Here is a 26379-nt window from a genome sequence, read left to right on the forward strand (position 1 = left end):
AGGAGCTTTGAGTAAAACAAACTAGGGCTGCGGCAGCCGCCGCCGCCGCCTGCCGGGGCATGTCGTGGACGCCGGCCGAGACGAACGCGCTCATCGCAGTGTGGGGCAACGAGCGGCTGGTGGAGGCGCGGTACCAGCAGCTGGAGGGAGCCGGCCCGGTGTTCGGCAGCAAGGCCCCCGGGCCAGCCATGTACGAGCGCGTGTCCCGGGCCCTGGCCGAGCTGGGCTACGAGCGGACCCCGTCCCAGTGCCGGGAGCGCATCAAGGTAACCGGCCGCCCGGCTTGGGGCAGCGAACCAAAGGCAGAGAGAAGGCGGGGAAGCGGGCCTCGGGGGCGGGGGCCGGTCCGAGCGCGGGGCTCCCCTCCGGGGCCCGGTGGGCGATTCGCATCTCCTCCGTCTTTTTCTTCTCTCCCTGGGAAGGGGGCTTTTTTCCAGATGGCCGCCAGCCCGTAGGTTTCCTGAGTTTGAAGTTGGGCGTGCCTGCCGCCGCCCCTCTTTCTTGCCAATTGAGGATGTTCCTGCGCTCTGAAGTTGGTAGTTTCTCATTGTGCGCCGTGCGGCAGTCCCAGTGCCCCTGGCGCCTCCAGCCCCCACCGCCGGGGCCCCTTGCTTTGTTCCAGGCGGAGGGGCTTCCAGGCAGAGGCTTACCGGCCGGGGCGAGATAGAGGAAGGGCAGAAGGGGGGCCGTTGAGCCCCCAGTTTAGGAATTTTTAATAAGTGACGGTGGCAGAGCCATAGAAAAAGTGACTGGCTTTTGTGTCAGTCGTTTTGCTTCTAACTTGAGCTACGAGGGACGAGTAAGATTCTTTAGAGAGTTGGAAAGACTTGATTGTAGCCAGATTGTGTATTATCGTGGGAACCATGAAAGTTAGCCTGACCGAGAGTTGGTCTGGAATTTGGATTGTTGGATGCCTCCAGAATTAGGTTGGCTTGAGTCCCTGCTGTTTCTCTGACGAAGCTCCTTCGTGAAAGCCAGTTTTTCCCTGCAGTTGTAGTTACTGTGCCGGATGTGGTGACAAGTAAAACTCTCAGTATGCATCTGGCCAACCTGTGTATCTGCATGATTAAATGCAGAGGCTTAATTTGGGCTAGGAATTTTACCACCAGCCGCGTTATCATTTTGCTGTTTCTACTGACTTATCTAGGCATTCGTATTGGCAGATGTGGAGTTGTATTTTAGTTAAGCTCTATTCCTCATCATAGTGTCTGCTGAAAGATTCGGGTAGGATTCTCCCAGTTTTCATTGAACTACTTCTACTTAGTCACAGAATCTGTGTACTTCTTTTTTGGTAGGGCTGTCACTTTTTCTGGGAGGGTAAAAATCGTAAGTAAGAATAATGACACTAAAAAATAATCAGAAAACCCAATAGGAACAATCATAAGTGAGAGTCATCACACTAAAGAAGGGAGAATTTCACCAGAGTTCATGAGGTCTTGGATGAAGTGCTGTTGTTCGTTTGGGGACGTTGTTGCTTAGAAAAGATGGTCCAGAAATTAAGATATTTCATATCTACTAACGGTTGTTCAGGAATTTGGTGCCTATTACCCAATTACAAAATTAAATTAGTGTATCTGATAACACACACCTCTGGGACTTCTTAAGCGTGTCCTACCCCGCTTCTCACCCCAACCCCCTTTTAAATGAGGATGTCATTAAAGTAGTAGCTAATAGACAAGAAACAGCTACCGTTCTCTGAGTCTCATTCATTATGCTGAGTTTCATCATTTAAGGTCATTTGCACCGTCCTGGCTAGCTTCTATCCATGAACTTTTCTTGAGTTTAGAGGTGCATTTTAGGCATTTGTAACTGTTTTAGCTTGATTGATTATTAATCCATAGAAACCTCCCAACCGTAGGGGAAGAAGTGTTGTACTATATCAAAACCTCGCTCCATAAAATTATTTGTCAAACGACCAGGGAATATCTAGTTAGGTTGCTTCATTGTCCAGTTATGAGAAGGATAACCAAAAGCAGGGAGATCATCGCTTCTCTGAAGAATTTTAAAAAGAGGATCACTTTACCTGTTTCCAGACAGGTGAGACCAAATTGACCTCAAGCTCTTAGAATATTTTGAGAATATGCAGCTGATGATGGGTTCTCTGATAACAAGGAGGGCAGGTGACTTTTGTTTTTTTAAAGTGCCATACTCTTTGATTTCAATCAAGGAACCCAGACTTCTTCATTAAAAATGTTGATCTTTCCTGCCATAATTATAAGCTCTTTGAGGACGAGGTTCTGGTCTCTCTACTCATGGCTGTACTAGCTTATAATAGGCACTGAATACATGTTTATTCAAGTTAACAGATAAAGACTAAAACGAAAATTTTGGGAAGTATAAAATCTACAGTAGTGTTATTCAAACTTTAACTCAAAAACAAACTTTGGAACCCAATTTGAAAAATACTGCATTAAAAAGTAAGCTCTGTTCCTTTAGGAGACTTAGTGTGAATGTAATCTTAAGCACAGACACAAATGTGGTCACTGAAATAGCCTTACACAATTAGAAGGTGAGTGTCCAAGTATCCCAGATTACGCTTATGGAAATAAAAATACAACCTTAAATTCTCAGAAGATCTTAAAACTATGAAAACAAATTCTTAGATCTCAATTTCAGAAATGCCCATTTAGACTAGGTAATTCAGAAATCTCTTTTCACTTTATTGTGTTTATGTGAATTGCCAAAAGAAATTCAGTAATACTTTTTTCTTTAGATTCTACAAAACAGTAACAGTAGTTCAGTAAGCTGTGGAAAAGGAGGGACTTCTTGTATGTACTGATGTAGCTCACTTAAATGTGAACTCAGTGTCAGAGGTTCACAGAGAAGGAAGGACTTGTGAGTCAATTATATTTCTGTTATAATATATTTGAAATTTGTATTAAAAATTTAATTATGAAAAATTAGTAAATAATTTCTTATAAGTTTGAAAGGAAGAGACATATAGTAACTTCAGTTTTGCCATGCAGACCTTCCTTTGATCAGATAGTTTCAGCATGTTCACATAGCAGCCTTTATCTCATGATGACGTCTGAAAGCATCAGAAAGCTGAGTCCTGTCCCAACTTCTTCTCTGACCACCTTCCTGAGGAACCTTGAAGCACATCACTTACTTTCTCTGGAATGCACCTCAGCCTTCTTATCTATGCAATGAACATATTAAAATTGTAAATATTGAAGCTGAATTGATAACTCTTAGATTTTGATACTAAAGTTCTACTTTTTAATACTACTCAAATGAATATATTTCTAAGCACACAAAATTTTAACTAAAAGATATAAAGATTTGTTTATTACTACAAAGAGTTTCATTTTGATGTCTGTCATGTTATTGGTATTTGTTCTATCATTTGGATAAAATGGATGTGTTCGAGATTGCCTTACTACACAAATTGTTTATTCTGAAGTTTTGTTGCTTTTCTGTTTGTTTGCCAGAAGAAAATTTGTCTGCTAACAATTCCAGCCTAATTTTGGAGTCAGATAAACAAATATAGGATTTTTTTTTTGTCTACTCATTGCATGATTTTTCTTTTTTTCTATAGGCCTTTTCTTCTTATCTCCATTCACCAAATACTTGAGTGCTTACTATGTGCAGGGCTGTCTGCTAGGTGTTAGAATGAATAAAAGAACTGTAGTATACAGTTCCTACAGTCCAAAGAGCTTACAATCCATCTGAAGCTTGTATACACACATTAAAGAATTAAAAAGCTGTCCAAGAGAACACAAGGGATAGTATGCAAGGCAGTACTTGATTAAGTATCATATGACTAAAGCAGACTATAAGTTTGATGACTTCAGAGGAGGGAACAATCTCATCACTGTCCGTATTCTAGTAGTTGAAAGATCTATCTAGGTTTGGAGTTCATGAAAGCATTCACTTCTCAGCCAGATGCTGTATTCACACTTCAGTCAGTTGATCTGATGCACTGCAAAACTCATTCTCAGGTCCCATATTTTTGGGTGTTCTCCAAAAATGCCTCTTGCAAGTTGGCATTTTGTCTTTGAGACAGGTGTGTACTTCATCCTTAAGATGAAATGCAAGGTGATTATATGCAACCTGAAAACCTTATCTTTGCTAGATTAGTGCTGGTTGCTCATCAGACAGATTTAAAAGTGATAAGGAGTCTTTTCACTAGCAAATGAAATGATTAATTTTCTAGGGGCATTATTTAGATTTATTCATCAATAATTGTCATCTTTGGAACCAATTTCGTACTTAAGCACACAAATTGCAGTATCATATATTTGGTCTTTAATTTTAGCTATCAAGCCTTGCAATTATTTGTTTGTGATAACCAGTAAAGCACAGATAACTTGGAGCCCGAAGATAACTTTTTCCCTGTGTAAGCACTTTAACAGACTCTGCCCATCTCTGAGGATTTTTCTTTGGTGTTTGCAGATAAGATTTCTGCATTATCATTGAAAGATTTCCAAGAAATATGGCACGCCACTCAAATAGTTCGTAAGAAAAATTTAGTCATATTTATTTCATATCATTTTTTACAGATTCAGCTTCTGTTGTTCCCATCCCGCTGTCACCTGAAAGCTTGTGCATTCCAGTTTGCTTGTCCGCTTGTGAGTCTGACAGAGGTTTGATGTGTATCTTAAAAGAATAGGCCTTGACTACTGACCATATACTTATTTAGGCTTTCAGTTTTGTATCTAATAAGCATGTGTTAAAACTGAATAAATGGGTTTTTTATTTTATTTCCTGGCATTTCTGGAATCTAGTAAAGAGTGGAGTTAATATTCTGGATACTACATTAAGAGGATATGTAAAAGGAAAAGAATTTAGAAAGCATGTAGTACAGACAGTGCTGTTCAATAAACCTTTGTGATGATGGAAATGTTCAATATCCACCTCAGTTCGGTATGATAGCTACTAGTCACATGTGGCTATTGGGCCCTTGAAATGGGGCTAGTATGCCTGAAGAATGGAATTTTTAATTATGTTTAATTTTAATTAACTAAATTCTAAACTATAAACAGCCACATGTGGCTAGTAGCTACCGTATTGAACAGTGTAAGGTCAAAAGTTATTGTTCATAGTGTTAAAGTAGTCTATTTTATAAAAGGATTCTCTTGGCCATATACTCAAACCTCTAGGGGGAGCTCAGAGTTCCTTCTTGCCCTTCCTGCCACTTTACCCCTGTGTAAGAATCTTAATAAAAGTCAAGAAAAATGGTTCACCATTCTAGGAGGTGGAGCTTTTAGTGCAAGGAATAAAAAACATTATAACCTCAACTGGCTGGGGCAAACAGTGCATAATGTTGGTTCTCTAAACAGCGTTGTCCAATGGAACTTTATGTGATAAGGAAGTGTTCTGTATGGGCACTGTTCAATATGGTAGCCGCTAGCCACAGGTAGCTATTGAGGACTTGAATTATGAAACTGAATTTAATTTCATTTAATTTTAATTAATTTATATTTAGATAACCACACATGGCTAGTGGCTGTTGTGTTGGTCAGAACAACACTGGAATAATGGTATTCAGACTTTTTGCTTATGTACTCCCAAAAGAGTTTTGAAATCCATGTACTCCCCTTGAACATTTATAAGGAGATATTAAAATTTTTCATCATGTGTTTGAAAGTTTATAGGAAGATAATAGAATATAGAAAGTATTAAACCTAGTATGAGATGAATAAGATGAAGATTGGCTATAAAATGTATTGAATAATGTGCTCTAGATCTGAAAAATCCATGTAGAATTTTTATCAGATGGGTGGGTTTTAATCAAATGTATCTTGAAAATGTTGGTGATAGTAAATACTCTAGTGACATTTAAAAGAAACTATCACTAACATATATTGCTTTGGTCATTCTAAATTCAGGGGCCAAGCTTCATACCTTAAAAAGTATACGTAAGACTGGGAATAACAGGAATCCCTAATGTTTTAAGGTACTTTGATCAATCATTAAAGGAGGCATATGGCTATCCCAGTTAAAGACACTGAGCATCTTTTTGGTATCTTTCTTGGCTGATGTAGTGGGACTGGGCACTGTCCTTAGCAAGCCCAGAGGAAAACAGGGAAGAGTTGCAGGGGATGGTGTGGAGCTTGACTCTTGGCCAAAGTCCAGGCATCTGGGGGGATTTGGATATCTTTCCTTTCATCAAACTCAACTGACAGATTCATCACAGGGTTTCTTTAAATACTAAGGTCTGAAATAAGGACTTTATTTTTTTTGTTATTTACCCACAAATATTTGAGTGCCTACTGTGGTAGGCCCTAGAAATACAGCAGTGTACCATTTACCTTCAAGGTGTCTGCCTTCCAATAAAGGAGTCAGATGACTAAAGAACCAATTGCAATATTGTGAACAAGGTCTTTTGTGTCATGTTCATGTTAAGCTCATGGTGCCACAGGGGCACATGGCATCCTAAGTGTTCAGAAGTGGGACTTAATTGGGCAGAGGGGAATAGAGGTAGTTGAGTAGTTGGTGTAAAAGCTCAGACGCAGCAAAATCTGGAATAGTGCAAACTGCAAATATGGTAAGATAGATTTATCTAAGAGTCCCAAACTAGAGGAATCCAAATAATGAAATTGTTCTAAAAATTTTTAAGTGATCATCTATTTAAAGAGTTATGTCTTTTAAATGAAGAACAGTTTGCCATAGTGTATGGCACAGGATAAAAGTGTGATTTAGGAGTTATGAATGATAGATTGGTGGTGTCATAAAGAATGATGTAAAAGGGTGGAGCTGATCATTTGTGGATGACATTATAATGGACATACCAATTCTAGGTAATTTATATGTTTTGATGAGTAATAACTTTTTTATAGCATTGAACTGCAGTTGTGCAAATATCATTATGTATATCAATCCTTAATTTATATACTGGAAAAGAACTTCGACACAGTGCATCGTTTTTTGACCACAACCCTGAAGAAGAAATATATTTTACCCTCGGGTTCAGTACTTACATAATATAACACATGTATAACTGAAACAAATGTTACAGAATAATAATGATTGTAGCTAACATATTATATTATGTAGATTATGTAGCATTTACTATGTGCCATGCTCTGTTCTAAGAGCTTTACAAATATTAACTTATTTAATTCACAGGATGACTCTATACTTAACTACGTGCAGTGCACTCTGGTATGTTCTATTCTATTTGAACGCAGACAATCTGGCTTCAGAGTCTCTTTAGTAACAGTTACACAGCACATGAAAGCACCTAACACAGTGCCGGCACCTGGGAGGACTGTGGTACCTCTCTCTTCCCTTCTCTGGCCACAGCCTCAGTTCTTTCCAGAAATTCCTTCACCTAAAACTGGTGCAAAGAAAATCTGCAGGGATGGGGTTTATCCCTAGTGGGCTTACTTCTTAGGGATTGGCAGCTCAGAGTCACGTTGGTCGTTGCCACAAGGTGCATGGCCAGGAGATGGCAGGATGGAGGAGCTGGAAGAACTGGGTAAGGGAGACAGATTAAAACCCATACCTGAGGGACCCACAGATTTCTCCCCCTCCCCACACCCTTTTGCCATTCCACTGGCCCCTCTTCCAACCTTTACACTCAGACATTTGGGAGAGAGACCTGCCTGACCCCCCTGAGGGCAGGGGCGTGGGGAGGGATCCAGAAGTGCATGCTTCTCACTCACCCAGCACATTGAGTTCTAAAGTTTTGCTGCTGAGGCTTCTGTGTATTCCTTGACCATCTTGCACATTCCCAAATACCCATAGGAGACAAAATCTTCCTCCTGGAGGTCCTGCAGCAACAGGGACACATTCTGAGAGGGCATGGGGTACAGCAGGGATGCTCCAGATTTGCTTGATGTGACCCCATTGATGTAGGCCAACACCTGGTGTGGGGCAAAACACCTGTCCATTGTTATTACACACATGCACCAGACCCACAGTCTCAGCCAGTCCCTTCCGCAAACTGTGTTCTCAAATGCCCTTCACCTGCACCCATCCTTCTACCTGTACCAGCTCCCAGTCACCCTTATCTCCCCAGCCACCCTCTCACCCACTCCTGGGACCTCTTCACCAGATGGTTCTCATTCCCTCATACATTGTCTCTTCATCTCCCCCTTGGGGAGTTCAGAAATGTCACAACCCACTAAAATTGATTTCTCAACTCACTAATAAGTCATAACCTACAGTTAGATAAAAGGACCAGAAGATATTGAGATGAGGTCAAGATTTATTCAATTATTGTGCTGTTTTAGGCTTAAGATACCCAAACTCCAGAAACATCATTAATCTGCAGCAACGCATGCCCCACATATTCTGGTGAAATGTTTTATACTATGTAGTTCCGGTAGATGGAGCCTAGGGTTCAAAAGTCAAGGGTGAAGGGAGGTGAGAAGTACTAAGAACTGAGACTGGAGACATAAACAAGAGGAGGTGATGTGTGCTAAGGAGTTTGGACTATCCTAATCATCAGAGTGTTTTAAGCCAGGAATTGACATGGTTAGTCTTAAGTTTTAGAACAGTCACAGGCTGTAATGTAGAGAATGGAAGGGATTAGACTGGAAGCACAAAGATCATTTAGAGGCTTCTTGCAGTAAGCTAGATGAGAGGTGAAGTAAAGCAGTGGCAAAGAAGATAGAAGAGAACAGATTGCAGATGTATCAAAATCAGGGGACTGTTTGCAGAATTTGGAATTTTTTTTTTTTAAGATGACTGTTAAGAGGATCTTAACCGTTGACGTGGTGGTGTCAGCACCACGCTCTCCCAAGTGAGCTAACCGGCCATCCTTATATAGGGATGTGAACCTGTGGCCTTGGTGTTATCAGCATCACACTCTCCCAAGTGAGCCACGGGCCAGCCCTAGAATTTGGAAATTTTAATTTACAGGATTTGTTAGGTCTTTATATCTGTGACACAACTCACATCTACTTCTCTACCAACTTACACCAAGGATTCTTTGCTTTAGTCATCAGAGACTGTCACAGTAGTTCATAGCTTGAGTTTTTAGGCTTGATTTCTAAGAATCCAATGAGATCTAACTGAAACACCATATTAGGACAGTCCTGTCTATGTTGCCTTTAGGATATACTCTTGGATTGGATCTGCTCCCCAGTCTTCAGAAGTAATTATTCGGCCTCCCTTTTTTTTTTTTTTTTTTTTTCCCCCCCCTTTTTTTTTTTTTTTTTTTCTCCCTCTCTCTTTTTTTCTTAGCATTACCAGAGGGTAAGAACTAAAATTCAGATCTAAGATTTCAAATGTTAATTGTCATACAGGCACACTGAAGTATGCTTCCATTGCTTGGTTAAGGTAGAATAGCAGTCTTATCCTCCTATGGAAAGTTTTACCTGTGTAATGTTTAAAATATGAAATTAAATAGAGGAAGAAACTTTCTGAGTTCCAAAACAACAGACTCGTACCATAAGGAGCTTTAGATTTTAAACAATTGATTGTTAGGATTGCAGTGATGGTTAGATACACTTATTTCTGTTATTGGGTTCATGCACTGTGTTCTGCCTGCTATTTACCATTGCAGAAACTTCATTCAGTGTTTAAAATGAAAGGTTAATGACTCTGTGCCTCCTGTGCATATGTTACAAATTATCTGGAGCTTGTATTTATGTTGAGTCCCCCCCCCCCCCATTTTTCTAAATAGTCGAATGATGTCTGCATATGGAAAAAGGTATGTATGTAAATCTGTATAATTCTCAGCTATTTATAGTTGAGAGAGTCCTTGGGAGCCAATGGAAAGACTTTTTTTCCTTGGTCCTAATCAAAATGAGTGTTATCTTTTCACTTAGTAGGATGTGTTGTTACTGCTTGGTAAAATACAAATCTGTGTTTATTCTCAGGCTTTCAGGAACAACAGCCATCATTTTATTTTTATATGTGTTCTTGGCTGTATTCATAAATTATATATTTTGAGCTACCAAGTATTATTTCATTTGATATAAATGGATACAGTAGAGTTGAAGTTGTTTATTTAGATATGTTTTCTAGTTGCATTTTCTCAGGCTATGTAAGACTACTTTGTTGCAACAGACTGAATTTTTGAAATTTACAGTACTGTTTATCTACTGTCTTCAGATTACTTCATTTATCTGAATTAATGTTACGTCTGTAATTGATATTAATAAAACCAGAATAAAAATTCATATCTACCAAAACTGTTTTTATTATTATTTTTTTAATTTGCAAATACTTTCTCTAAATGGAAAGAGCTGGTTTATGATTTAGGAACAAGACTATGATAAGTCAGAAAGTACCTCAACCTTGATCTTGGAATCTCAGCTGCCTATATAGTCTTAAGGAATTTTTATTCATTCATTAATTTATTCATCCAACAAAAATTTATTGAACCCCTTCTACATTTCAGGTGTTGATATAGGTGTTAGGAGGACATCAGTGAACAAAGTTGACAAAACCCCCTGCCTTCAAATAGCTTACATTCTGGTAGAAAACAGGAGCTGGCTGGTTAGCTCAGCTGGTTAGAGTATGGTACTGGAAACACCCAAGTTCAATCTCTACCAGCCAGCTGCCAAAAAACAAACTAACAAACAAAAACCGATATGATATTTAAAATATGTGATTGAAAACAATGAACACAATTAGGGGGGAAAACTCTCAAATATATTCCTAGATAAAGCCTTATTTGTCTTAGAAAGTTTGAGCTCTATACCTTTCATTATGCAAAAGAAATAGAAATTCATTTGCCTTTGCTTTATTAAGAATGATTTACATGATTTTGTATTATTCCTTTGCATTGTATATATCCGGTTGTCATTGAAGTCTGCAGCACCAAGCAGCAAAGTGCTACATTGTTGTCATTCATTCCGTCATTGGTTAATGAGCACCTGCTATTGAACAGGCACTATGCGGGGTCCTAAAGGGACCATCTTGAGTAAAACCAGGTGATGTCCAAATTAGGAAACGTAGTTGGGCTTTGAGAGTTCAGAATTGTGCCAATTTTAGGACAGTATAAAATAATTACTTTTTTCTTTATATAAGAAATATAACCACACTACAAAATTAAGAGAAAAAATCGAGGGAAAAAAATTTAACTTCTTCACTGTAGCATAACTACATATCCATGAAACATTTTATTTTTCAAATGGTAATGGTAAATCTGATTTTTAATTCCAGTAAATTTCCATGCACCAAAAAAGGAATGAGAGATCTACATGCCTTTTGTTTCATCAAACTCTAAGGAAACATATGGGTCATTCATAGTCCTTATTTTTTTTTCATGCTGAGTTTTGCCTGTCTCCTGCTTCTTGTAAACAGGTTGCCCAGTGACTGAGGCCTAATCCTCACTCTGTAGGGGTAGTTAGTCCTCTTTTACCTCCTTGGTTTATATGTTAATGTGTTAATTCACCGTATTCTTGCCAAGACTATAAACCTTTGAAAATGATTAACTAATTGGCCTTTACCTGTAAAAGAGGAACTGAGCAAAAAGTTGAAGAAGCTATGTTTCTGAAACTTGAATAATGTGTGGACAAAACCATGTTTATATAACAATGTTATTTAATGTGTACAAGCCTACATCTAAGTATAAGCTTATTTTACCTAAAGAACTCACATGTTATCAAACAAAGACAATTTTGTAAAATAGTTTCAGTACTAGTGAAATGAAAAATAAAGAATCAAGTTAGCATTCCTTTTAATACTTTGGATGATGTGGTTTAGTTGAAACTTATTTGCCTTTCCCAGACATGACTCTGATACTGATTGCTACAGTAAGGTTCTTTTGAGTATGTTATTCCTACCATGTGCTTGTGATAAAGCACTTTGCTGTTATTACTTTCCTCTACTTGAACTAACCTTTATACATAAGGCCCCTTGGTCTCCATATGGTGTAACTGTATCATTTTTGTAATAATTATAATGATGGCTAACATTTACTGAGTGAAAGCAATTAGCCAGACACCATTTTGAATGTTCTATTTTCTCACTTAATGCTCACAAATCTATGATGGAGGTACTGTTATTAGCCTCACCTTACAGATGGAGAAGTTAAGGCACAGAGGGAATAATTTTCACATGTCCTAAAGGTAGCAGGTGGTGACACTGAACTAAGCAATCTCACCACAGAACCCATGCTCTTAACCACTTGATTATATTGTCTCTTTATGAATCATCAGCCCGCCTTTATTAAATTTTGACAATTGAAATAATGTTTTTGGCAACAGTGTGATAATAAACAGTCATAAATATAATACCGAAGTCATATAGTAGTAACACCCAGGTGAACATCATTATGCTTATACAGTTGGCCTTTCATGTATTCGGGTTCATCATCCACAGATTCAACCAACCCAGGATCGAAAGTATTTGAAAAAAATAAAAAATAACAATACAGCAATTAAAAATAGTACAGCATAACAACTATTTACCTAACTTATACGTCATATTCAGTATTATAAGCAATCTAGAGATGATTTAAAGTACATGGGAAGATGTGTGTAGGTTATATACAAATTATACCATTTTATGTAACGGACTTGAGCATCTGTGGATTTTGGTGTCTGTGGGGGTCTTGGAACCAATCTTCTGAGAATACTGAGCTGTGACTGTATGTGTTTCTTTTTCTTATCATTGAAATGAAAACACAAATTTTTTAAATTCTTGCAGATAATTGTGGTTTCCTAAAGGGGGAAACATTGATTTGGAAGTCCTAAGAAATAATTTAAAACTAGTGTTGAAACACAAGTAAAGCCTTTATTAGAGAAGATTCATTCAGTTATTCTTTCAAGTCCTTTGGTAAATGGTGGTATTTATTGGACTACCAATTCCCCTTAAGAGAAGTAAGTTATAGCAGAGGAAACATTTACAAAGTAGAATTACTTTTTGACAATAAAAACAGGTAAGGATGAGGCTTACCAAAGGAGGCCATGAAATGTCCATTACCTTATACCAGCTCTTGTTTACCTAATATGTAAATGCTTTAGGTACTTGTCATCTTAGAGACAGATGATGAGGATGAGATGGCCTGTTATGTAATATATACAAAAAAGGCATCAGCATATTGAGAAAGCTAAAAATAGAATCAGAAAATAAGAAATCAGAGAATGAAGGGAGCTTAGCAGTAACTTAGGTAAATGTAGTTACTTCAGCTAAATAGTAAAATGAGCTATGAGTTTCCTGACAACTATGGCACAAAGGTAAACACAATGACTTTCTGTAATTTTCAGTGTTTCTGAATAGAAGCATATTAGGTCCTAGTTTTGAAACCTAAAATGAATTCACATTTTTTATTTTATTTTATTTTTGTGTGACCGGTAAGGGGATCGCAACCCTTGGCAGGGTGTCGTCCGCACTGCGCTCAGCCAGTGAGCTCACCGGCCATCCGTATATAGGATCCGAACCCGTGGCCTCAGCACTCCCAGCGCCGCACTCCCAGCGCCTCACTCTCCCGAGTGAGCCATGGGGTCGACCCTAAAATGAATTTACATTAAAGACACGTGATGTGACCTTGGATAAGTTCTTACCTTTTTCTGTATGTAAAATAGGGATGCACCAGATATCTCTCTGTATATATGCGATTCATAGCCCAGATCCCTCTGGGAATGAGACACTAGTTCCCCCAGGTATCTAGAACTCTGACTGCTAAAGAGAACTGGTTTAATACCTCCTAGGAGTTTCCCTTTGCCCGAGGAAGCTATCTCACCCAAGCTATCTCATCCCTTAGGTGGCAGCCTGAGCCCAATGACTGTCAGTGCTGAAATACAAAGGTCAGCTTGCCTCAATTTAGGACAAATCTGAAGGGTCACCCAAGTTCCATACCTCACTTTAGGATTGGCAGAGGCCTCTGTTGCAACTCTGTCTTACTTCAACTTCTTTGTCTGCCCAGCCCTGCTTCTCAGTCTCAAGTATGGTTCCCAAGAGCCCTTCTCAGTAAACTTCCTGCACAGTCTCCTCAAATTCTCTTTGCTGGGACACTCTCTTTTAACGTTATTGGTAGAAGTAGGAATAATAAATGTAAACTGCTTAGCCCAAATCTCAGCACATAGTAGGCACTCAGGAAATGGTAGTTATGGTTTACCTTCATTACATGGCACATTGAGCCGTATAAGGAAAATGTTTGATTTTTGTAGAAGGTACAGAAATGTTTTTTTGTATGGCCATTTCTCTTAGTGATCCTCATAAGCTAAGAATGAAATACAAAAATTGTACTAAATGAGCTATAAAAATAGTGCTATGACCACCTGAATTTCTAACAACTTCCTAAATAAGTTCAGATATCCCAAGGACAGATCCTTATGGTCAACTTAAAACATGCTTATTTTTAGGTTTTTCTTAGAAATGTTATCTGTCAGGATGTGTAGATGTGTTCTTTTCATGCATTTATGACCTGTACCTTGTACCATGTAAATGCAACAACAACAACAACAAAAATTCAATCTTTATATTTTTCACAATTGACTGAATCTTGATTTAATGTTTGTACCCAGATGTCTTGATGGAGGATATCTAATAACCTTAGTTTTTAGATGATTTAAATTGGGCTGTCAGAATTATTTTTTTCATGACCAAATACATAAAATTTTACTGGTGAAAAAAATCTATGTTATAGATTATCTCTGTGTTATAGATAGTAGTTTTTAGTAAAAAAATAATTACAAAACAGTGAATCACATAGTCAACATATAAATGGAATGCACTGGACTACTATTACCTGCTCTGGACAGTTTTCCTTTTAAACATTGTTCTTATGAATAGAAGGTACCTTTGTATTTTTGAAGCAATACAACGTTGTAATGATAAAGCTGTATGAGATTTTTTTGTGGTGTGTGTTGGAGGGGTTCTTAATTTTTAGGTGTGGTTGTTTGTGGAACAATTAGTTCATAACGGAGGATGTTTGTACGGGAGGCCTTTAAAAATGAATGATTCTCCCCTGCTACTCGAGAAGTATTTCAGATAAATCTCTTGAATGTGTGCTTTTTGTTTTTTTTTTTTTTTTTAGATATCACATACTAATAAAAGTTAATAACATTTATGTTATCCAAACACCACTTTGAGAGGATGCCTCAGGGTGTGAAGTACTGTGCTAAGAAAAAAAGATTCAACAGAGATGCTGACATAGCAACTTCAGAGGTGACATAAGAGGTCAAATGAAAATAACGTCTAATCCAAGTCAGTTCTTTATCAACAACTGATTTTTCCCCCCTTTCAGGTGAGGAGGAAGTTCTAGACAAATAGTGTTAGCTGCCTATCTTTGGTGACTATCTATACCTTTTGCTGCTTATGTCTGAAATAAGTAGTTCAGTATACCCTAAGTTTTCAACCTTTTTCTAAATAGAGAAGCACTTGAGGATTCCATGTCTAGAAGGATCCTTGTATCCCAAAGAAGCCCTTAAACATGAACATGCGTACTAGGTGTGGCTTTAATAGAGTGTTGCTGCTAATATGAGATGATTGTATGAGTGTCTGTGTGATATACATACAGCATAGGGTTAAAGCTTTATGATTACATTAATGTAGTTCCTTGAGCAATGGAATATATTAGTTTTTGGCAATTAGTATTGTCCTCCTTGAGTTTTTTTTTTTTTTTTTTTCTTTGTAATCTCAATGAGCAAGACCCTCAGCTGCTAGTATCAAGGAACCTAGAAAACTTAGGACTTGATACTGAGAATCAAAATTTCCTAAATTACATATTCTGTGCAAGAATCTCTCAGGAAGACAGTACTAACCAGTTAAAAACACAGAGTGAGTGTGTCGTTGATACCCAGATTCAAAATGAAGTGCAAGCTGATAGGATTCCATCCTGGACAGTTTCCCACAAAGACTGAGGCTCCAGAGAGGTAAGATCTCCTTGTTTGGTCATTCTTCTGTTTGACCCTATTAAAATCCAGGAAACAACTGAGTCTTTTTCCCTTTCTATCTTTGACAGAACTACCTTATATTCTTGAATGTTTTATTTTTTGTTTTAATTTGTAAGACACAGAAATAACAAAATTTGGACAGAGTTACAGAGCTTCCCTTGGCAGGTGACTCCTACCCTCCCTTCCAAAGAAAGCTATAAGACCAACAGTGATAGTTATTTAAAAACTAGCCTTGTCCACTACAGTTAGTCCTTCATTACAAAGAGATCAACTTAGTTAATTATAGCTGTATTTATGTTTTATGCTCTTTTCTGCTCCTTTTTTTCAAAAGGTTTCAGGAGCCCTACCTACCTCAGATTTATTGATTTTATAAATATAATCTATTGTGGTTAAACAATGAATTTTCTGATTTTCTTTGCTAAGAAAATTTGATCCTCCTGCTGGTGATTTACTACTTTAAAATCAATTCATTTATTTAATAAATATATGTTGAATACTCTTTATGTGATAAGCACTGTTGTAGGCTCAGGGTAATAGAGACAAACAAGGTAGACAAAATTCCTATGTCACGGAGCTTACAATGCAGTGGAATACCTTTCTTAAGCATTAAAGTTTTATGAATGGCATTTGGTAATTTGCATATGCCAAATCCCCTTTGAAGGAACAGTGGAATACCTTTCTTAAGAAGCATTAAAGTTTTATGAATGGCATTTGGTAATTTGCATATGCCAAATCCCCTTTGAAGGAGTGCTTATTAGTCTTTTGGCCTTGGTTCTTCATTTGTTAAGTGAGAAAGTTGGACTAGATGATCTTTAAGGTTATTTTTCCATTCAGAACTTCCATAATATTTTAGAAGTTGGAGCCTGGTTTGTAATTAGGGCCTTGGGCAGCTCCACCACCCCTGGAGATCAGTATATTACAGAAAGTTTTACAAAGAGTTATTTGGCAGGATGGTGATGTGGATAGGTGGTGAAGATATGAAGTGCTGCAGGAAAGTCAAATGAGTTAAGGGCAGAGCTTGAGGGCCATTCTTCTTAGTGATTGAGAAGACACGGATGACCATAGCATGAGCAGTTTTAGTGGAGTAATAGATGAGAACATGATTCCACTGGTGAAGGATTGAAGTAGTGCAGATATTGCCTGTTCCTATGTGGCCTTTCTGTCCTTAGGCAGTGTGGAAACTGGAAGATGCAAGAGCTTAGTCCCCTGCAGAGGAAGGTAGCCATGACTTACTTTCCTATACTTGTTCCTGGGTGTATGAATTTCGCTGTTTTAAGTTGTTGCCTTAGGCAATTTATCTAGCGTCTATATTGATAAGTCCATCAGATAATGAATGATCAAGTACTGTGTGATACAGTTGGAACAGACAATCAGCATAACTAATGAATCTTAATACTGCTTAATTAGCACATCAGAAAAAAATTTCTTGCCCTGCAGGTGGAAAAAAGTGCTATATTTTTGTGAAGAGTAAAGTGATATCCCTGTATGCTGTTAGGGATGGAAACTGTTTCCTTCAGGAAATGGGAATTTAGCTAATTTTTCTCTTAAAGGAAATATTAATGTTGCTTTATCAAAATGAGCAGCATACTGAGCAAAGTGGTTAATTGTACTTAAACTGGTTGTCCCAATCTTTAGAATCCCTTGCAAAGCCTAAGACACAAATGAAGTCTACCTTATTTGAGGGTTTCTAATATATGTTATATTCTTTTTTTTTTTTTTTTTTTTTTTTTTGTCTTTTTGTCTTTTTCCGTGTCCGGCAACGGATCGCAACCCTCAGTGTTGCCCCCGTACCTGACCGGGGACCGGCAATGGGATTGCAAGCCTCGGTGTTGCTCCCACGCCTTGCCCAGCCAGTGAGTGGGAGCCGGTCTGTATGTGGGATCCGAACCCTCGGATGGGAGCGCCGCCGCGCTTCCCAAGCGGCGCACTATCCAGTGCGCCACCGGGCCGGCCCTATATTCTTTTATAGAAGAAAAAACTACCTAGTATAGAGCAGAGTTTTTTCTCTTTAACTTCTGTTATGTGCTCCTCAGTGAGTCCAGGTAGCCATTTAAATTGTATGGAACAGTTTGTGTGTGTGTGCTTTTTTCTGGGGAGAGGATCCACGACCCAGAAGGGTTAAGAATCTCTGCTCTGGAGGGGAAGAGGAAAAGCAAAAGCAAAAGATTTAAGAATAAAAAAGATCTTTTACTTGCCACAACTTACTCTATAGCACTAAGAACTGGGAGATTGTGAAACAAGTTTGTTATATTTTTATTTTTGGTTTTGTTTTTTTGAATTTTGTTTGTTTGGTTGGTTCTAAAGGATTTAGGTGATTGGCAAGTCAGTTTGCCGGATATTAATGTGCAGAAAACCTAAGAAAATAGGTAGTAAAAGTTCTGCTGGCCCCAGGTGGATTTTGCCTTAGGTGACTTCCTAATGATCAGTTACAGCTCTGTCAAACTATCTTAACATCCTCTTACTGTGTGCAGTAATGTGTTATTGACTTATGTCTGCCACTTAAGGTTTTTTCTTTCCTACTTTAGTGCTCAATATAGCTAATTTACGAGATTTTGAATCTTAAAGATATTAAAATAAACTAGGTGTTGTTTTGTTGCCTCCATTAACTAAGAGCCACTACAGTCATGTGTCACTTAATTTAGGGGGATGCATTCTGAGAAATGTGTCCTTAGGTGATTTTGTCATTGTGTGAACGTCATAGAGTCATTACACAAACCTAGATGGTATAGCCTACTAAACACCTAGGCTGTATGGTGTAGCCATTATAATCTTATGGGACCATAATCCTATGTCTGGTCCGTCGTTGACAGAAATGTTCTGCTTGACGGAAGTGTTACATGTGGTACTTGACTGTAATTGCAATAGTTGCAATAGCAGTATCTTTAAAGGAAGAAAAAAGATCTATTTTGCAAAGATTTGCTGCTTCAAAATACATAGTGCTTTAGTCCGAGGTATTGTTTTTAACACTTTTATAAGAAAATCAGTCACCGGAGATTTACTCTGAGTATAATTTCCCAGTCTCGTGGAGTATAATGTGATTTTTAAGGCTTTGTTTGTGAATAAGTGTATTCTTTATTTAATCATTTGGGTAAAAGGAATCTCAAATTTATCATGTTTAGTTGGCAGAGGGTTAAGATAACTATGTAGTCCATTTCTAGTATGGCCAGTTTGACAAGTACATTTGAAAATCTATTTCACTGCTTGTTTTTCCTGTAACGTTGTTTCCTGCTATTATAACTAAGCTGTCCTCCCTGCAGATTGACTTTATTTTCATCTGACATCTTAGACTGATCAGGCCAATGTTTTCTAAACAACACGTTTATGTAGCTGTTATGCCTTATTTCTATATTCCTCCTCATTATATGCTCTGTTCCACTTTTGGTCAGTTCTGTTAGAGCAGTGGTTTTGTCATGGTGATTATTTTATGATTGTATGAAATGGGGCAAATTTTGAGAAAATTATTGAGCCAGTAGTGGAATTGGTTGGCATATGCCCTTATGATTTATTTAGTTTGCTTCCTACTTTGCCATACCAGGGAAGAATTTAATTCTTCCCACTTCCTGAAAGTCAAAGGAGGGATTGGAAGACACCGAAGCAAAAGAAACCTGAAGCTCACCCCTAAAGTAGCTTATGCAATGTCAGGAAGGGTTTTGATGAAACCACTGGCCCTGCTTATAGATCTTATTTTCCAAGCCTTTCATTATTTTATTTGCCCTTTTCTGAACTCTACAATTTCCCTCTCTTGTAGCTGGTTCGATGCCCAGAACTGAATGCTGTGCTCCAGCTGTGGCCTCACCGGTGCTGAATAGAGAGGAAGAGCCACCTTCATAGCTTACATGTGATTCCTCTGCTTATACAACCCAATACTGGATTTACTTACTTTGGCAAGATAGCTGCATTGTGCACTGTATTTAATGTTACGTGTACTGTAACCCTGGGTCTTTCTCTGCATTGCTGCCGTTAAACCCCCAATCCTGCCAATCTAAAACTCCTGCCTTTGTTTACCTGCTCCCCTCCCCCATAGACTCCTCATACATTCATCCACAATGAATGTCATCTTTTTATTCTCTCATTTCCTTTTACTCTAATCTTGAACTTTGGAAAACTTTCTCCCTGTCCTGTAAATTTTGTCAAGTTGTCAGCCATCTTATATTTTTCTCTCTGCTTTGGTAACGGGACATCTTTCAAGTCTTTTCTCTGGTTCTTTTCCTTTTATATATAGTCATTAAGCACTTGGCATGGTGGATTTTGTAAGCATTCACCTGGCATTTCTTCCAAATCAAATACCCATGAACTCCTCTGATTTGACCACCTGTTCAAGTTGTTACCTATATTTCAGTTCTTCTGTCTAGATTTTCTTGACTCCTTCTGACCTCTGTCTCTATGGCTTTATTCAAGATACAGTATTATCTCATAGCTCTTCCTCCAGAGAGGAGAAAATAACATAGTAATAATTTACTGTGGAAATTTCTGACAATAAGAAAAGCAATTATTTTTAATTGTGAATAGAATAGGCTTTAATAATTTTAAGCAAATTCTCTCCCCCCTGAGATCTTAATTTTTAGAAAATGATTAGAACTTATGTTGCTATAAATTTCTAAGTTGAGTGAGGTAAAGGAAGAAGGAAGGGAAGCAAGGTTTTTGTGTTCAGTAGGACATGGTTCTTCAAGAAGGCCAAGTTGAGGTTCTTGCTGGATTTCGTAGGGGAGTTGAGACTTTTTTTTTCCTAGATTCTGGAGCATTATTGTAATCTCAGATTTAGAGTAGGTTTTTAAGTTGATTTATTTAGGACTGGTGACATAGACACACAATCTTTTAATTACATGCTTTGATTAATTATTTAGAGTGTGGAAAGTGTAACCTTTTTTGATTTGTTATGGATGTTAAGAATTGGAAGGTCTCGATATGTCCTTTTTATCCGTTTCTAAATTCCCTCAATTTTAACTAAATCCCATCATTTCTTATAGTAGCAGTCAAGCTGATGTTTGAGTTCTTACTGTTTTTTCTATCTTATTTTACGTGTCCTATTTAAACAGCTTGTTCTTGGATCCTTGGTCTTTATTGAACCCAGAAGTTGCCTCTTATTTGTGTTTATATCTTGAGAGAGTTAAAATCAGTTTGGAAATCTTTTTGACATTATTTTAATACATCAAATTTCTATCATATAGATATAGAAGTTATCAAACATCTTTTCTTCAGGCACCTGGTAGATATTTTACATATCAGCATATTGCACTATAAAAGTGTATTACAAAAGTACAGTACAAAGCAAGAGGTGGCAAGGTCTGTTAGCCTTTTCCGATGAAATATAAAATATATCACCTATTTCTCCATATCTATAACTGTTAGATATTACTAGTTTCTTTATTCACAATTACGTAAGCCAGGTGAAATTTTAAGCTCAATTTGGTCATTTCCAAGAGGGTGAGAGTCTTTTCTGTGGTTTCCTACCATACCTATTGCCAAAAATTAGTGGCTTTGCTTATACCTGTGTCACTTCCTGATAAGTGTGGCACATTTCTTCAACGGAGCATTAGTTTTATTCCTTGAATTCTGAAGTGACCCTCAGTGACTGAGCCAAATGGTCTCTTTTGAGTGCTGAGTGCTTTTCTCTGGGCAGCCTGTAAGTAGTGAGTAGTGGCATGGTTTCCATCTCCATTTATGGCCTTGGAAGGGTGAAAGGGACATGGTTGGGACTCTCCATTTACGGTCCTTGGAGGAGTTGAAAAGAGTGGTTGGGGTGTTCTTGGAGGCAGAAACTAGACATTGTGAGATAAAAATAAATTGGCAGGGGATGTTTGCAATTCAAATTCCAATCCCTGAGTGGAGGGCAGAGGGTGCTGGGAAAGGGGAGTATGTAGAAAGTCAGATGAGATCTGCTGCAGGCATTTGTCTCCTTCCATTGGAAGGTTTGCCCATGACACATTTCCCAAGTTCATATTTCTGGTTTGCTTGAGAGTTTTGTCTTATGTAGTTGTAAACTATCCTGTACAAACAGAAAGAAGAAACACTTTTTAAAAGAGTGTATTATTGGAAAGCTCAGCTCTTGGAGGCAACATCTGAGGCCCCAGAAGAGGTATTAAGAGAGAGAGAGTGAGGCAGTGCTTGTTCAGAGTAGGCTGGCTGGTTTTAGGTTGGGTCACTCTAATCATCTCTCTGTTTGTGTCTGAGGAAGATCATCATATGTGTCATGCTTTTATTCCTTTTGCCCGTCTGGATTTCTGGCCTCAAGGGACACAGATTCACAAAGTATTTGACAGAGTGTCTTGTTGACTGTCAACTGTGATTTAAAGATACTGTACTTTCACAGAGGCTCTATAAAGATTATCAAGAGTTGTTTTAGTGTGGTGAGAATAAGTAATATATTGGCTTATGGGAAGTAATCTCATATTTAGGAGAAATTTACAGTCTGGCTAATGCCTGTAAAGTAACTCTGAGGTGAACTAGTTTTGCACAGTTGAGTTAAAAAGTATTTGGGAGCCACCAGGGAAAGGGAGTTTTGTCTCTCAAGAAAATTCTGAGTGAAACCCAGGAAAGTGGAAGGGAGATTAGAAGGAACAGAGGGAGGCAGGTGTGGGATAGAGACTGAATGCAACTAAACTAAATTTGGAAGCTGGAACTAAGTCCTTGATTTATCTTTTGAAGTATCATATAAGATAGCATAAGATGTACCATTAAACTCAGGAAACTGAGGTAATAATCAGAAGTTACATTAGAAATAAAGACCATGACAAAAATGCAAGGGTTGTACAAGTTGATAAAATTATCTAGGTTTTGTCTGTGGACTTGCATGATATTTATTTATTGTTTGCCACGTGGCAGAAAAAGAAGTGAAGTAACACCCCTCCACCTTGCCCTTCGCCCAGAAAAGAAATTATTGTCCTTATTGGTTGGTTTGTTTAGCTGGCAGTTTGAGTTGGTAGAACAGACTAGTAAATTGTCTAGTTTTTAGACATAGGTATTAGTGTACTGTTCCTTGATAACTGATGTTTGACACTGAGAGTTTGTAGCAGTATTGATTTGATCTCTGTTTCAAATTTTAGCAGCTTCCACAAAGACAGTGAGTTATTAGTAAGGAATACAGACTATGTAAGTAATAGTTTTACTAGCTAATTTGTTTACACAATTGTTTTTACACTGTATTCCTTCTTAATCAAGAGTAAGGAAGGTATTCTTTGCTTTGGGAAATTCTTCTTTCTGTCCTCCCTTCCCTTACTTTTTCCAAATTCTGGGCACAATAGCAACTCTCTCTCTTCTGTGGCAGGTGTGCATCCTATTGGCTGGCTGGTATTTCTTGTTTTTTTCCCCCCCTTATTCTTTTTAAATGGGGTGGGGGTATAAAAATATGTGTATGGGGTACATGCAATAATGTTGTAATGTTTCTTGTTGTTTAATGGATAATTAATTGCAAAATAATTGTTTGAATTATAACATGTTTGAGTAAATGCTAAATTAGTATTTTTTCTAATATAATAATGAATTTGAAATCTAGCATACCTGTAACAATGTGTCTATGTTTGTCTGTCTGTGTCTGTCTAATAGTAATTAATATCTGTGGTCCGTACCTGGAAGAGGAAGTACAGCTTTAAAGGAATAACAAAAGACTTTGTGTCTTAGACCCTTCGCAGGTGTTACAGTCGGGTGAAAGAACATGGTGTTGGGAAAAGAAAGAGCAGTTACACATTTGAACAGTTGGAACAGGTGTTTGGTCAGGGAGGATGGGATGCTCAGCCCTGCCAGCCTGTACTTATTAACAGTAGTGGCTTGTACCAGGAGCTGGAGTCAGATGGCAGCACTATGGAGGACTATTCACAGGAGGACTGGGGAAACCACAGTCAGGATCTGCATGGCTATCCAACAGATCAGGAATTGGGTAAGAAAGTCAATATATACAATACTTATGTGTGTGTATATTAATTTACCTTAATATGTGTACCGGTACTTACCATCTGTAATATCTTCTGGCATCATTCCCACTGTCAGCACAAGACATGTAGCCAGTCTATTTGGGGCAATATGGGCATCCTTCGTTTAACCTTAAACTGCCAGCTAGTGGTTGGCATTGGTTGTTTGGTGATTTGGGTACTAGCAAGGTTTCTAAAGACACAGAATTCATAATCCTGAGCTACATGAGGAAGGTTGGTGACAGGTAGAATCCCATGTTATTTTAAATATTCTGCACCTTTTAGTTCTAAGATGACTGCCAAGAGTATTGTCTCTTTGCCCAACTGCAGTAGATGTAACTATCTTTTTTTCCCTTCATCCCAAATACTTTTTCTTTTCTGTTTATGATTAGTCCAAACTTCAACCTGAACAAAAAATGAGGGGAAGCCTCGGTGTGTCTTGAAAAGAACTGATATTTGAACTGTATCAGTTATCATAATCCTTCAGACTTCTTAAGGAATCCCATCCCCACAGTAGCTGGAAAGATTTATATGCAGTTTCGCGCATTAAAAATGGAAAATAAAACTCCTGGCCATCAAATCTAAACTTGTATGGCCTAATTAAGAGTGTACGTATAGTTGGGGTTTTGTTTCTTTTTGTATTTATCACTCCAAATTTGCTTTTCATAATTTGGAAGTACTAAAGTTTCTGTTGCAGCCATCGTACATTAACATCAAGTTATGTAATGAGCACTCACTTATAAGTAAATGTTCTCACTCCCCAGCAAGGTGCTTTGGCAAGCCCCAAAGAAGTACGAGTGAGATTGGTGATATAAATGTGCTTCCCTAGTGTAAGATAACAGTCTATAGGTTTTTTCGGTTTTTTCTTTACAGAATTTTTTTTTTTTTGTCTTTTTCCGTGTCCGGCAACGGATCGCAACCCTCAGTGTTGCCCCCGTACCGGACCTGGGACCGGCAACGGGATTGCAACCCTCGGTGTTGCTCCCGCGCCTCGCTCAGCCAGTGAGCGGGAACCGGTCTGTATGTGGGATCCGAACCCTCGGGCGGGAGCGCCGCCGCGCTTCCCAAGCGGCGCACTATCCAGTGCGCCACTGGGCCGGCCCCTCTTTACAGAATTTCTGATGATAGAGAAACTCTAATTCAAAAGAAAAAGAATTAAATGCTAATATATTTCGTATGAATGCTGTTTTTTTTTTTTTTTAAATCTCAAATAATGGAAGAGACAGGAAAGAAGCTATAAAACTGTGCCACTAACAGTATGTAAGGGAGGGATCTAAAGATTAGAAGAATAAAAAGGGCAGATGCTAAGTGATCACTACCTCTTAATTTCAAAACAGTAATAAGGTCTAAATTACTTTGGCATCCTATAATACTGGTTTTGCCATAGAGAGGTAAGTCACTGAAACCTTTGGGAAAAAAATAACATGCAGAGTATGTTGATCCTGATATTGGGGGAATAATTGCTCTGTAAAACCTACATAGAACAGAATTATTTTCATTCTTGGTCTTTTAAAATCATGTTTGCAGTGATATTAAGCTTTAAGCTCCTGGCTAGAAATCCACTGGTGACCTTGAAGAATTTTCTACTTGTAGAGCTGGTTTCTGATCTTGCATATAAATGTGTGCATCTCATTATATAAGAGTTATATATATAAATCTGGCATCGGGCAGTGTTTGATGCCAGAATTAAGGCCTGGCATTGGAAGGTATGGAATGAGCAGTAAACGTAGCTACTGATCTACATAAATGTGTGCCACCACGTAGGAAAATATAATTTGTTTCAAAATCTTTGCTTTTCAGATGAAATACCTGTCACAAAGAGAACATTAAAAATAAAACAAGAGTCTTCTGAAGAAGCACAGTAAGTAACTACTTCACTTCTCCACAAAGTATATCTGCCTAAGTGTAATGACCATTGGGAGGAGGAGAAAGTAGTTAGACATGCTACAGAAGTTACAGCCATCCCACCAAGGAAGCCTGTCTGTGCATTCTTTCTCATCATCTTAGCCTAAGTTTTCCAGTGGTTATCTAAAATGTTGAGAGTTTGTATACAACAAGAAGAAATAAATGTGCTACATGAAAATAGGCGTGTTTATGGTGTTTGCCTGTGTGTGGATGTGTATAACTGGATGTTTAAATAAAGTACAAAGATGTGTCGCAGGGACCTGAATTTATCTGGAAGTAGATAAAATGATAAGACGCCTTAAAATCCTTGTTTGGTAATCAGAAAGCAAGCTCTTACATGACCTATGGATACATTCAGAAAAGAAAGCAGTTGCTGGAGGAAAGACTAAGAAAGTCAGGGACAGGGTCCTCCTGCTGGCCCGCATAGCTTGATCTTCCACTTAAGAGTTTAGCGTTATCTCCTTCTGTAAGGACATCACAGTTCTCGGAGTTACCAGCGATGTTATGTTTGCAATAGCTTTAAGTCCCTGATTAAATCTATTAAAGAGAATATATGAACAGATAAATTTAGGGGGAAGTAAGGAACACCATTCAGTTTTTTCACCTGTTAACCATGGAGTATTCATAGCACCCACTTGTTCTTATGTGCTTTATTCCACACACGTGATCTTGGTGTCTGAGAGATGGCGGAGAAAGAGGCAAAAAACTGAGATAAAAAGGACTGTGATAGATAATGGGCAGTACAGCAAAGAAACTTTTGTCATTCTCATTCAGCAAACCACCATCACCGCCACCCCTTTGCAAATGCTTGTTTCTTTTTTATAGTA

At 38.2% G+C, this 26379-nt stretch overlaps 1 protein-coding gene across 1 annotated transcript in view; it reads left to right on the forward strand.

The window, feature by feature from the left end:
* MSANTD2 (Myb/SANT-like DNA-binding domain containing 2) overlaps positions 1-26379 on the forward strand; it is a 31823-nt gene that overhangs the window by 851 nt on the left and 4593 nt on the right. The window contains exons 2-4 of the mRNA XM_008577333.1: positions 174-266; positions 23517-23616; positions 25448-25508. Of these exons, the coding sequence (XP_008575555.1) occupies positions 174-266; positions 23517-23616; positions 25448-25508 (254 nt within the window). The remainder of the gene's footprint in view (positions 1-173; positions 267-23516; positions 23617-25447; positions 25509-26379) is intronic.

The sequence above is a fragment of the Galeopterus variegatus genome, unplaced genomic scaffold (genome assembly GCF_000696425.1).
Source record: "Galeopterus variegatus unplaced genomic scaffold, G_variegatus-3.0.2 Scaffold1495, whole genome shotgun sequence".
NCBI lineage: Eukaryota > Metazoa > Chordata > Mammalia > Dermoptera > Cynocephalidae > Galeopterus > Galeopterus variegatus.